This window comes from Pseudoliparis swirei, chromosome 13 (assembly GCF_029220125.1).
Source record: "Pseudoliparis swirei isolate HS2019 ecotype Mariana Trench chromosome 13, NWPU_hadal_v1, whole genome shotgun sequence".
NCBI classification, from domain to species: Eukaryota; Metazoa; Chordata; class Actinopteri; order Perciformes; family Liparidae; genus Pseudoliparis; species Pseudoliparis swirei.
In genome coordinates this window covers 15070256-15082767 of record NC_079400.1, presented here as the reverse complement: position 1 = coordinate 15082767, position 12512 = coordinate 15070256, and the positions used below count along the sequence as shown (strand labels likewise).

Sequence of the window (12512 nt, the reverse complement as noted above, 5' to 3'; positions counted from 1 at the left end):
ATCTCATTTCTACTGTGTGCTGGGATTCACACTTCTTCGACCACCACCAACGAGACACTTCATTGTGACGTCATGATGCTGAATTCATCGTCTCTTATTCTCAGCTACTTCCCTCTGACTCACCGCTTGAGCTGGTCCAGCTGCAGGCGGCCCTCAGTGAGCTGCCGCCGCCTCTCCTCGGCCTCTCTGGCTCTCTGCTGCTGCAGCTCAGAGACCTGCAGGCGGAGCCGGGTCAGCTCCCCTTGCCTGCAGAGGAGACCCGTATTACAGGATGGGTCCATGGAGGCTGGGGACATTACTGTCGACCCTTAAATATGATAATGCACTGAGTGATTGCTTCTGCTGCAATCAATCAACACACAATGAATCCATGACAATGTGATGTTGGTTCTCGCACTCTCATTTATTTATCATATATTGCAGTACATTTACTTCATGCACATCGAGTACATCTTTGTTTTTAATGTATTTTTCAGTTGTTTTCTCATTTTCTATCTTCCACTGATATTGTAAATGCAACTAGGTTCTTATTTTACTTCTCTGTCATCTCAGTTACAGGTCACCAGGGTCACCTGTAACACTGATGAGATCAGGTTCAGTAACCTGAACCTGATCTCAGTGTTACAAGTGACCCGTCCCTGGACTTGGTACCTGTCGTGCCCCGCGGTCAGAGCTCTGGCCGTCACCACATCGTATCTCTCCAGCTCTCGGTCTCGTTCTTCCACGATGGTCAGGTTGAACTGGAAGTCTTCCCTCAGTTGCTGGTAACGTTCTCTGACGAATGAAGCGTGACAAATGATTCAGAAGCCACCACTGGACTCAAAAATAAATCATGTGTTTAAAGTCAAGTCACTTTTAGTCTTAAAAAACAGAACGTTCCACTGAGTTCTCTCAGAGAAACTTTAACCACAAAGTCCAGAGTCAGTCTGCGAGTGAACAATGATCAACGCCATTAAAAGCTGCACTTTTCAACCTAAATGGTCCATAATGTACTAAATGATGACATCATGCTGGATTGAAGAAGACTTGAAACTAGAGATTGAGACATAAACTCATATTTACAATGTTTGTTTACTGAGGGAATACATCAAGAGAGAAGTAGAGTCATTTTCTCATAGACTTCTCATAGGTGGCCCCCTGGTGGCCCCCCACAGTACAACATCACTACTGTGGCTCTTGTTGTCACTAATGCTTAAAGTCCTGTTTTCAAAACATGTGGAAAAAAATCTCTCTGCATGCATAGATAGCTTTACAGGTAGGTGAGAAAATATGCTCTTTTTGTTAGTTGCACTAAGAGTTCACATGTTCTAACTGTTGTTGTGTGATTTGTATTCACTGAGCTGTGGAGATAAAAGTTCACAACAAAGCTGTAGAATCCTCTCTGACTAACTCAGGGTTACAGGAAATATCAGTTCAACAAAAGCTTCTCAAGAAGGACAGGGGAACATGAAGCTATGAGCACCTAACGTTAATTTAGAGAAGTCTTCTTAGGCTCTGCAAACATTGTGGAGGACGATTTCTCGTGACCATTTTGTGATATTTCATATACTAAAAGATGCAAAAAAGGAAATAATCAACAGATTAAGTGAAAGTTAAAATAATTGTGTTGTAACGCCAACAACAAACTAAACAGCTCAATGGGTCCACGAGCAAATCCTAGATTTATAAAGGACTATTTCCAGCTAACAGCTGAGGTCCCATTGCCTGTGGTGCTGATGGGAGGGGGAGAGAGCAGGTACCTGAGGAAGAAGCTCTCCTGTTGGGCCTCAGTGAGGGAAGCCTCCAGCTGGTGGTCCCTTGCAGCCAGCAGCTCCTTCCACTCCTTCTCTTTACTGGCCAGCTGGGCCTCCAGGGCTCCCAGTCCGCTGTGCCCGTCTGACTGCATGGTGGAAGTGGGATACACCTGGGGGGCCACAGTAATGGTCGTCATGCGGTGCAGCATGTAGTACACATGTTAATAGTGACGGTGTTTCCTGGAGCAACATAGTTTCTGTTTACTTCCATGATTCATGAAGCATATTCACAGGCGCCTCATTCCAGACTACTTCTTATACAGTTGAAAGTCAGAGGACCTCCCTCTCTGAGATGATGATTAGTACATCTGACGTTACAGTAGCAGAAAAACGACTCAACAGAAAACAAACGCTAGCTTACCATAACACCGGTACCTGCAGACTTCCGGTCCGGGCTCACGAGCCCTCATACGTCACAGACCACACGACCCGCAGCGGTCCAACGAAGAGCTGTTTCCCGCCTCGCGTTCACCAGAGTTTTGGTCAACCGCAACTCGGCGGGACGCGAAGGTTTGCCATGGCAACCGTGCGTCTGTCAAATCGTTCCCCGGCTACAGCGATACGACGGATGGTTCCCCGCGCGCCGCCGCATATGAAAAAGCCAGCGACAGAAGCGCGCTCACGCACTGCGGTCAAGCCAGCCGCCACTTCGGAAAACACAGTCAAGCCAGCCCGCACGATTTTTTTCAGTACACGTATATACCAGACATTACGGTACGAGCGTGTGAAAGCTGTCTTCAAAATAAGAGCGAACTTCCGGTGAACGTGATATGACGAAACACGCCTTTAAATACAGATATAGTGATAGATTAAACTAAATGAAGAGATGAAAAATCATGAATGGTATTAATGATGAACACATTAAATGAAATAAAGTAATTATTCCAATATTGGGATATTCTGATTTAGAATTTCAAAATAAAAGCTAAAGAAAATCACATTCATGCGCAAAATTTCAGAATATATTTAGAACACAATGGTGCGTAGTTACAAAATACTTTCACTTCTGATTCATGGTAGAGTACCTCAAGGTGTCATCCAGAGATAATCAAGACATTCTGACGTTTGATTTCTAAATGAAAGCACTTCATAAAGAAAATAATAGTAATATATTTCCAATATTTGATATTTCTTTGAAGCAAATCTGTAAGTTATTTTGAATAAATTGAATTTCTTCAAAATCTACACAGTAATATCTCATGAGAATAATCATGGACCTAGCAGAGGTCACCCTTAACAAGACTGCAGTGTACCTCTTTTGAAGAAAGTTTCAGATTTGCTTTAAATAAAATCCAAATATTGTCATAATATTAATCATATTTATTTCTCGCTAACTTTAAAGTGAATTTATTCAAAATCTCACAGTAATATCTCATGAGAATAATCATGGACCTAGCAGAGGTCACCATTAACAAGACTGCAGTGTACCTCTTTTGAAGAAAGTTTCAGATTTGCTTTAAATAAAATCCAAATATTGCAATAATATTAATCATATTTATTTCTCGCTAACTTTAAAGTGAATTTATTCAAAATCTACACAGTAATATCTCATGAGAATAATCATGAACCTAGCAGAGGTCACCCTTAACAAGACTGCAGTGTACCTTTTTGAAGAAAGTTTCAGATTTGCTTTAAATAAAATCCAAATATTGTCATAATATTGATAATATTTATTTCTCGCTAACTTTAAAGTGAATTTATTCAAAATCTCCACAGTAATATCTCATGAGAATATTCATGGGTCTAGCAGAGGTCACCATTAACAAGACTGCAGTGTACCTCTTTTGAAGAAAGTTTCAGATTTGCTTTAAATAAAATCCAAATATTGCCATAATATTAATAATATTTATTTCTCGCTAACTTTAAAGTGAATTTATTCAAAATCTACACAGTAATATCTCATGAGAATAATCATGGACCTAGCAGAGGTCACCCTTAACAAGACTGCAGTGTACCTCTTTTGAAGAAAGTTTCAGATTTGCTTTAAATAAAATCCAAATATTGTCATAATATTGATAATATTGATTTCTCGCTAACTTTAAAGTGAATTTATTCAAAATCTCCACAGTAATATCTCATGAGAATATTCATGGGTCTAGCAGAGGTCACCATTAACAAGACTGCAGTGTACCTCTTTTGAAGAAAGTTTCAGATTTGCTTTAAATAAAATCCAAATGTTGCCATAATATTAATAATATTTATTTCTCGCTAACTTTAAAGTGAATTTATTCAAAATCCCCACAGTAATATCTCATGAGAATAATCATGAACCTAGCAGAGGTCACCCTTAACAAGACTGCAGTGTACCTCTTTTGAAGAAAGTTTCAGATTTGCTTTAAATAAAATCCAAATATTGCAATAATATTAATCATATTTATTTCTCGCTAACTTTAAAGTGAATTTATTCAAAATCTACACAGTAATATCTCATGAGAATAATCATGGACCTAGCAGAGGTCACCCTTAACAAGACTGCAGTGTACCTTTTTTGAAGAAACTTTCAGATTTGCTTTAAATAAAATCCAAATATTGTCATAATATTGATAATATTTATTTCTCGCTAACTTTAAAGTGAATTTATTCAAAATCTCCACAGTAATATCTCATGAGAATAATCATGGACCTAGCAGAGGTCACCAATAACAAGACTGCAGTGTACCTCTTTTGAAGAAAGTTTCAGATTTGCTTTAAATAAAATCCAAATTTTGCCATAATATTAATAATATTTATTTCTCGCTAACTTTAAATTGAATTTATTCAAAATTGACAGTAATATCTCATGAAAATAATCATGGACCTAGCTGAGGTCACCAATAACAAGACTGCAGTGTGATTTTTTTTCAAGAAACTTACAGATTTGCTTCAAAGAAATATCAAATATTGGAAATATATTACTATTATTTTCTTTATGAAGTGCTTTCATTTAGAAATCAAACGTCAGAATGTCTTGATTATCTCTGGATGACACCTTGAGGTACTCTACCATGAATCAGAAGTGAAAGTATTTTGTAACTACGCACCATTGTGTTCTAAATATATTCTGAAATTAGACACCCATTTGCGCATGAATGTGATTTTCTTTAGCTTTTATTTTGAAATTCTAAATCAGAATATCCCAATATTGGAATAATTACTTTATTTCATTTAATGTGTTCATCATTAATACCATTCATGATTTTTCATCTCTTCATTTAGTTTAATCTATCACTATATCTGTATTTAAAGGCGTGTTTCGTCATATCACGTTCACCGGAAGTTCGCTCTTATTTTGAAAACAGTTTTCACACACTCACACCGTAATGCCTGGTATATACGTGTACTGACAAAAATCGTGCGGGCTGGCTTGACTGTGTTTTCCGAAGTGGCGGCTGGCTTGACCGCAGTGCTCACGCGGACCTGTAGAAGTGCTTGTGAAGGAGGGACGCAGCATCTCGGCAGGTAACGGCACCGTGTGATGACTTTTCTCTTTTTAATCCGTGGTTGTTCTTCATGTTTTTCCCTGTCACGGCCTTCTTCAGTCTATGTCCCCTTCATTGTCAGTGAGTAACAGGTAATTGCATACCAGCTGATCTCAGTCAGTACAGACATTTAGTAGTGTCCATTGGTGTTATAATACATGTTATTATTGCTGGTGTCGCCTGATGCTCAGTCACACATTACCTTCTCCGATCAGTCATGAGGCACTTACTTACGCCTCGATCCACATCTGCCCGTGTCGCCGAGACGACAGCGAACCCGCCTCAACAAGTGAGAGACGGCAGAGGAGTTCAAAGCGGACATCGCACCGCTGGAGGAGGTTTCTTTATCGCGCTCTTGCTTTCTGTGTTTATGAAGGTGGCCGGTCTGTCGGCTCGGTGCCACGTTAAGTGGTCTACATACCGGACAGGTGCCTTCACATAGTTATGTATATGTCAACTAACAAGGCGACACACCAACACCAACCAAAGTTCCCCCGTCATTCAGAGCGTGTTTCCTCGTCCGTGATGTTGCAATCATCCTCCCGCCGCTGTAACCATGGTGATGAGGGTGGAGACACTGCCTACGTGCGCTCGGCCGCATACCGGATGCTGCCTGCATATAGAATATTAAGAAAATAAGAAGATAATATTAACCTCAACAGACTATATATATATATATATATATATATATATAAAATATATATATATTATATATATGACCAAATATTGAACAAGACATCTGTGACACATGAAAAGGTCAGACTTAACTTGCCCTGATCTAGCTAGAACCCCCTGAAGAGAAACCAGGATAAAGGGCCCTCTAATGCTCTCCTCCATTGGAAAGAAAAACATAATGAAGTCTTCTTGGATGCTCTATAGTGGAGATAACATGATGAATTGTCTTCTTGGATGCTCTTCTAGTGGAAAAACATAATGAAATGTATTCGTGGATGCTCTATAGTGGAGATAACATGATGGAGTGTCTTCTTGGATGCTCTATAGTGAAGATAACATGATGAAATGTATTCTTGGATGCTCTATAGTTGAAATGTATTATTGGATGCTCTATAGTTGAGAAAACGTGATGGAGTGTCTTCTTGGATGCTCTTCGAGTGGAGATAACATGATGGAGTATCTTCTTGGATGCTCTTCTAGTGGAGAAAACGTGATGAAATATCTTATTGGATGCTCTATAGTGGAGATAACATGATGAAGTGTCTCCTTGGATGCTCTATAGTGGGGCCCAAAGATGGAGGACATGTGATGTGGCAATTGCTACAGCCTTAGATCATGTCCTGATTAAAAAGGTAACGCATCATTGTAAGAGCTGTTGAAGCTCCACTCGACAAATTTCACAGAGGTCAGAAGTTATAACCATGAACATTATTCAGTTTGACCTCCTGCAGAGCAGCGTCCATCACAATGCAGGGCAGCGCCCGCGGGCCCTTCGTCTTCATCAGTCTGTGTGCCGGTGGAATGTCAGGTCTTTTTTTAGTTTGAATCTTGATACGAGGTCTCCTAAAGAATGCTGCATGGGTCACAACTCACAATGGGTCATGGAAAGAGTAGATAAAGTGTGGGGGCACAGCCAGTGGGATCTCCCACGTGGTACAGAGCAGGGCTGGTGACGCCACGTGTCAGAGGTCAAACCCGTCTGACTGAAGCAGGACAACTGGTCTAAAAGTGTTCGTTCAATCTGAACGACACAACAATGGGTCTTTTATTGTATTAATTATTAATAATGCAAATACAAATTAAATCTGGAGGTCACATGTGCTCTTCCAGTCCACTCTGTGTTTCTCTCCATGGTCAGAACCAAGAGGGAGGTTATGTCAGACTGACACACCATGTTTCTGCAATAACAATGGTCAAAGTGAGATGAACCCAGTAAAAACATATTATAAAACACATGTTGGGAAATAGAATCATTTGCAGTTGAAGAAAAGGTGATATAAATATGCTTCCATATCACAAAACGTTATTGTGATTTTGTACCGTGAGAATATCGTGTGGTAGTTTCTCTGAGACGCCATGAGTCTGGAGCATCTGGGAGGCTGTGTGTGTGTGTGTGTGATGGGCTATGAGGTCATTGTAATGTCCAAGGTCTTCCTCATTGATGGTGTTTTGGTTCATTTTGTCAAAAGAAAAATGAAATAGAGGTCAAAGTTATTCTGGAATACATGTTGTACTAACTTTGCAAGTGCATTCATCATTTCAAATGTTATTAGTCAAAATAAATGTTGATATAAGAACTGTCCTGAGAACAGCACCTCTCAGATTTTATCCGTGAAAAAATGTGAGTGTGAGTGTGTGTGTTTGTTTGCTCCTGTTTGAGTATAAGTGTGTGTGTGAGTGTGTGTTATCTGTGTGTGTTTGTGTGTGTGTGTGTACATGCCATATTCCCACCGTTCACTGCAGTGACCACCACACACATCCTCTAAGAAGCTCTCACTGAACCACGAGGCTCCTGAGGGGCTCAATGCTTCTGATTGGTGTATTAATCATCCTCTCTGCCCACATTCATGCGTGTCTCTGTTTATTCAGACCACACACACACACACACCAGAAGTTAAAGGATAAGTGTGTATCTTGTTTCCTCCAGTGTTTAAAGCCACAGAGCTCGACAGCCAGAGAGCATCATGGGAGGAGCAGTGGTGGACGACGGGGCTCCCGGGGTGAAGGCACCGGATGGCGGCTGGGGCTGGGCGGTGTTGGCCGGCGGCTTCGTCATCACCGGCTTCTCCTACGCCTTGCCCAAGGCCATCAGCGTCTTCTTCAAGGAGCTGATCCGGGAGTTCCACGTCGGCTACAGCGACACGGCGTGGATCTCCTCCATCCTGCTCGCCATGCTGTACGGGACAGGTAGGGCAGGGCAGCGCCGCGGCGGGCTGTACGGTCCGGTACCGCACGCGTGCCGACGGCTGGTTATGCTTCCTCAGGCCCGGTGTGCAGCGTGCTGGTCAACAGGTTCGGCTGCCGGCCGGTGATGATGGTCGGGGGGCTGTTTGCCGCTCTGGGGATGATCCTGGCCTCCTTCGCCACGAGCATCATTCACATCTACCTCTGCATCGGAGTCATCACAGGTACAGCAGCTGCTGCTCAGCTGACTCTAAGCACTCACACTCAACTCACTTCAGTTTGTATAGCCCAATATCACAATTTACAAACTCCCCTCAGAGGGCTTTACAGTCTGGACAGAGACATCCCTGACCTTTGACCTTTGACCTCACATCGGATCAGGAACAACTCCTAAAAAATAGAAAAAAAACTTTCAAGGGGAAAAAGGTGAAGAACCCTTCAGGAGAGCAACAGAGGAGGAGCCCTCTCCAGGATGGACAGAACAATAGATGTCATGTGACCAGAAGGACAGATTTAGAGTTACAACACATTCAATGAGTATGACAGGGTGTATAATAGTTTGTAGTAGGCATGGACCACATGCAGAAAACAGGGGCAAGGGTGAACTTCAGACACAGCCAGGAGGAAGCAGAGTAAGTAATGTGCATTAGAGATTTAAATTCATCCATAAGGAGAGAGAGAAGAGGAGAGAGGTGCTCAGTGTATCCTAAACGTCCCCCAGCAGCCTATAGCAGCATCTCTAGGGGCTGGACCAGGTGAACCTGATTCAGCCCCAACTATAAGACTATGAAGAGGAAAGTCTTCAGTCTACATGAGGTGACTGTGTCTGCCTCCAGGACTGAAGGTGGAGCTGCTTCCATAAAAGAGGAGGAGCTTGATACCTGAAGGATTTGGCTCCCATTCTACTTTTTAAGACTCTAGAAACCACAAGTAGCCCCGCATCTAGTGAGCGCAGCTCTCTAGTGGGGCAATATGGTACTACAAGCTCCTTAAGATATGATGGAGCATCACCTATCAAGGCTTTGTAGGTGATCCATCCTTTCATGTTGGTCCACACGATGAACATTGATATCTTTGGTGCATCCCTGACCTCTCCTCTATAGCGCCATCATCTGGAAACATATTTGGCACACAAAATATATTTGTAGCACCCCAACACTTTGAGTTAACAAGCTGGGGTGGTTGGGTTCAGGTCTCCATTATTATTGAGCAGAATTTGAGTGATCAATTGGATCGACCATATTAGAAGTTAACAGACTGACCACAGATGACCGCTTTTAGTGACCACCATTAGTTTACTGATTTAAATTATACATCCAACGAGACAATCAAAACAAACAAAATAATCACACTAAGAAACCGGATTTCTCCAAACAAATCGGTAACATTGATGATGGTGATTAATACTTCATTTAAATACCCCCCCCCCATTGGGCCCACATACACACTCACACACACTCATGCTCCCCAACACATTGCAGGCCTGTTGCAGCTCCTTCCTTCCAGCGCTGTCCTTTTTTCAGGTGCAGCGTCCTCTCACAGCAGTGTCCTCTCTCAGCAGTGTCCTCCTCAGTCAACAGCACGCTCCTCCACACCTCATTCACCCGTCATTTCTCATCTCTCCCACTCTCTCCTTTCCCCTTGTTTCTTCTAAACCCCGCCCCCACCAGGTGAGACCAATTGACCCCTGTGTGCCCAATCAATCCAATCAAGACTAATATATATATAAATATATATATATATCTTTGTGGCTTATTTTTATTATTTCCCCCCAGGGCTACACATTCAAAGTGACCTCACTCAGCACATTCATGCTCCTCAGGGGACGAACTTTACTCAGTTCAGCCTCCACAGTGTCCAGAGCCGGGTTCAAGCAGGCTGTAACGATGTGTTACATCGGGCTTACCCCCACCCATCACTGCCTGTCATTAGGAATCCAAGAGTAACGCTGCAGGTCTTCCTCTCCTCAGGTCTGGGTCTGGCGTTGAACTTCCAGCCCTCCCTCATCATGCTGAATCGCTACTTCAGTGAGAAGCGGCCTCTGGCCAACGGGCTGGCGGCGGCCGGCAGCCCGGTGGCGCTGTGCTGCCTCGCCCCACTGGGTCAGGTCCTCCAGGACAACTATGGCTGGAGGGGGGGGTTCCTCATCCTGGGAGGCATCCTCCTCAACTGCTGTGCCTGCGGGGCCCTCATGAGGCCCCTGGTGCCCCCTAAGAAGCTGGAGGAAGCCCCTCCCACCGCTGCAGAGGAGCAGAAGCCCCCGACCAAGAAGAAGCTCCTGGACTTCAGCGTGTTCAAGGACCGGGGCTTCCTCATCTACGCCGTGGCGGCGTCCATCATGGTGCTGGGCTTGTTCGTGCCCCCTGTGTTCGTGGTCAGCTACGCTAAAGGCCTGGGCTACGAGGACACCACGTCCGCTCTGCTGCTCACCATCTTGGGCTTCGTTGACATGTTCGCCCGGCCCGCGGCGGGGCTCGTAGCGGGCCTGAAGTGGGTGCGGCCCCGCAGCGTCTACCTGTTCAGCTTCGCCATGTTCTTCAACGGGATCACCGACATCGTCGGGTCTCAGGTAACTGGAGCTGATCCTGTCCTCTAAGGTTTCTGTTGGTCAGTTGCCTGACATGGTAGCCTGGAGACCAGACGGATGGCTCCTTGAGGCCGGCGTGTCCTCAATGCTCAGGGCTCTTCTGTTCCTCTGCGTGCAGGCGAAGGACTATACGGGTCTGGTGGTCTTCTGCATCTTCTTCGGTATTTCCTATGGCATGGTGGGGGCGCTGCAGTTCGAGGTCCTCATGACCATCGTGGGAACGGAGAGGTTCCCCAGCGCCCTGGGCCTGGTTCTGCTGATGGAAGCCATCGCCGTGCTGCTGGGACCTCCTGGAGCAGGTCAGACCATTCGAACCATAAAGGACGTTATCTTCAGGCTCAGACGTTGCAGAGGCAGCCGTACGAGAAGCATTTAAAGGTGTATTTTTGAGCTGTGAACACAATTAAATGAGGGTGATGCGTTAAAGAAAGACCGACGCTGAAGTTACACGTTGACCTCTTTTCACATCAGACCAGCATCGGATTTACAAGATGTTTTTTTTACCAAAGGAGAGCTCGATGCAGCCGGGTTAGAGCAGAGGAAACTGATTCAGAGTCAGTCTGAACCAGGTCAATAATAGCGTCACTTGATGTGAAAGAATCTAAATGAACACATCCCATAATAAGTGGTCTGGTAGTCGGCTGAGCTCTTACACCGCAGCCCAAGATAAAGACTCGGGCTGAAGCTTCCAGTAGCTCTCCAGCCAGAAGACGTTATTCTTATGTTTCCCTCCTATATGTGGTTCACTTCATGAGCTGCTTGGGAACCAGAACTCACTCCGATGGCCTCGTTCTCCCCCCAGGTCTCCTGTTGGACGCCACCCATCAGTACATGCACGTCTTCCTGTTGGCGGGCTGCGAGGTCGCGCTGTCGGCCATCGTCATCGCCGTGGGCAACTGCCTCTGCCTCCGCCGGGGGAAGAAGGAGCCAGAGGCCGAAATGGAGATGGTGGTCACTGCTGCAGAGAAGGAGGGACTGAACTGTGGGGTGGAGGCCGAGGAAGATCATGAAGATGAAGAGGAGCTGGTGGAGGAGGAGAAGGGGAAATACAGTGCTCTGATCACTGGGGAGGAGGTGGTGATGGTGAAGGAGATGGAGGAGAGAGAACACACGGCCAAGAAGAACAAGACGAGGGATGACTGGGAACAATTAAAAATATAAAGAATAAATAAGTATAAGGAGAAATATATTCCAGAATTTCTGTGTAAATATAAAGACAAATGTCAAAATATGAAATCATTGTATGCACTTTTATTTATTTTCACACGTATTGCTTTATTTTAATAAGGAAAACAAGTGATAAATAATTACATGAATTAAAATATGCAGACAAAAAAAGAAAAATATTTTTGTGAGAATAGGACTAATATACAAGTAAATAATATGCACAGAAAAGATAAATGCCAAAAATTGTTTATTTATATAATAGTATTTCCTGAGTTATCCTTTCAGGCGTCCAGCACCTCAGACTCCGTGGTTGTCAGAATGGACTCTGTAAAGGCCCAGTGTGTCGTGGTCTCTGGCAGAAGAAGGGACGAACCAATCACTGGAGACTATTGTTCCCCTTTGAGACGTCGTCCCGTTGGATACTTTGGTCCGTGTGAACACTGTGTTGACTCCGTGTGGTGAGTGTGTGTGACTCGGCTGATGACCGTCCCCTCAGGTGAAGGTCATCTGTGTGTGTTCTACACAGCCGGCTGCACAGCGTGATGTCCAACACAAGACAGACATGTGATGCCCGTTTAAATAAATACATGCATGTTCTGTGGTGAGATGCCTAAATGACATATTGGTTTCATTCGTGACACATGTCGA

The 12512-nt window shown here is 44.0% G+C and overlaps 2 protein-coding genes across 3 annotated transcripts in view; one reads left to right on the top strand and one right to left on the bottom strand.

Annotated features, from left to right (window-relative positions):
* ccdc57 (coiled-coil domain containing 57) overlaps positions 1-2723 on the bottom strand; it is a 28511-nt gene extending 25788 nt beyond the window's left edge. The window contains exons 1-4 of one of the 2 annotated variants that reach the window (XM_056429379.1): positions 2155-2723; positions 1740-1903; positions 652-774; positions 124-246 (exon numbers count right to left, since the gene is read on the bottom strand). In XM_056429379.1, the coding sequence (XP_056285354.1) occupies positions 124-246; positions 652-774; positions 1740-1903; positions 2155-2157 (413 nt within the window). In that variant the 5' untranslated portion in view covers positions 2158-2723. Of the gene's footprint in view, positions 1-123; positions 247-651; positions 775-1739; positions 1904-2154 lie in introns of those variants that run through there. The other variant, XM_056429381.1, reaches the window with a different exon arrangement.
* A 2389-nt stretch (positions 2724-5112) lies between these two features.
* LOC130203235 (monocarboxylate transporter 4-like) lies at positions 5113-12482 on the top strand. Its single transcript, XM_056429201.1, has 6 exons — positions 5113-5231; positions 7854-8113; positions 8191-8334; positions 10081-10679; positions 10816-10996; positions 11500-12482. The coding sequence occupies exons 2-6, from the start codon at positions 7891-7893 to the stop codon at positions 11856-11858; spliced, it is 1506 nt and encodes a 501-aa protein (XP_056285176.1). The 5' UTR covers positions 5113-5231; positions 7854-7890; the 3' UTR covers positions 11859-12482.
* The last annotated feature ends 30 nt before the right edge of the window (positions 12483-12512 follow it).

Coding starts and splice junctions, on each gene's coding strand:
- LOC130203235 (XM_056429201.1), top strand. CDS start 7,891: ATGGGAGGAGCAGTGGTGGACGACGGGGCTCCCGGGGTGAAGGCACCG. Junction 8,335..10,080: donor CTGCATCGGAGTCATCACAG/GTACAGCAGCTG, acceptor TCCTCTCCTCAG/GTCTGGGTCTGGCGTTGAAC. Junction 10,997..11,499: donor GCTGGGACCTCCTGGAGCAG/GTCAGACCATTC, acceptor TTCTCCCCCCAG/GTCTCCTGTTGGACGCCACC.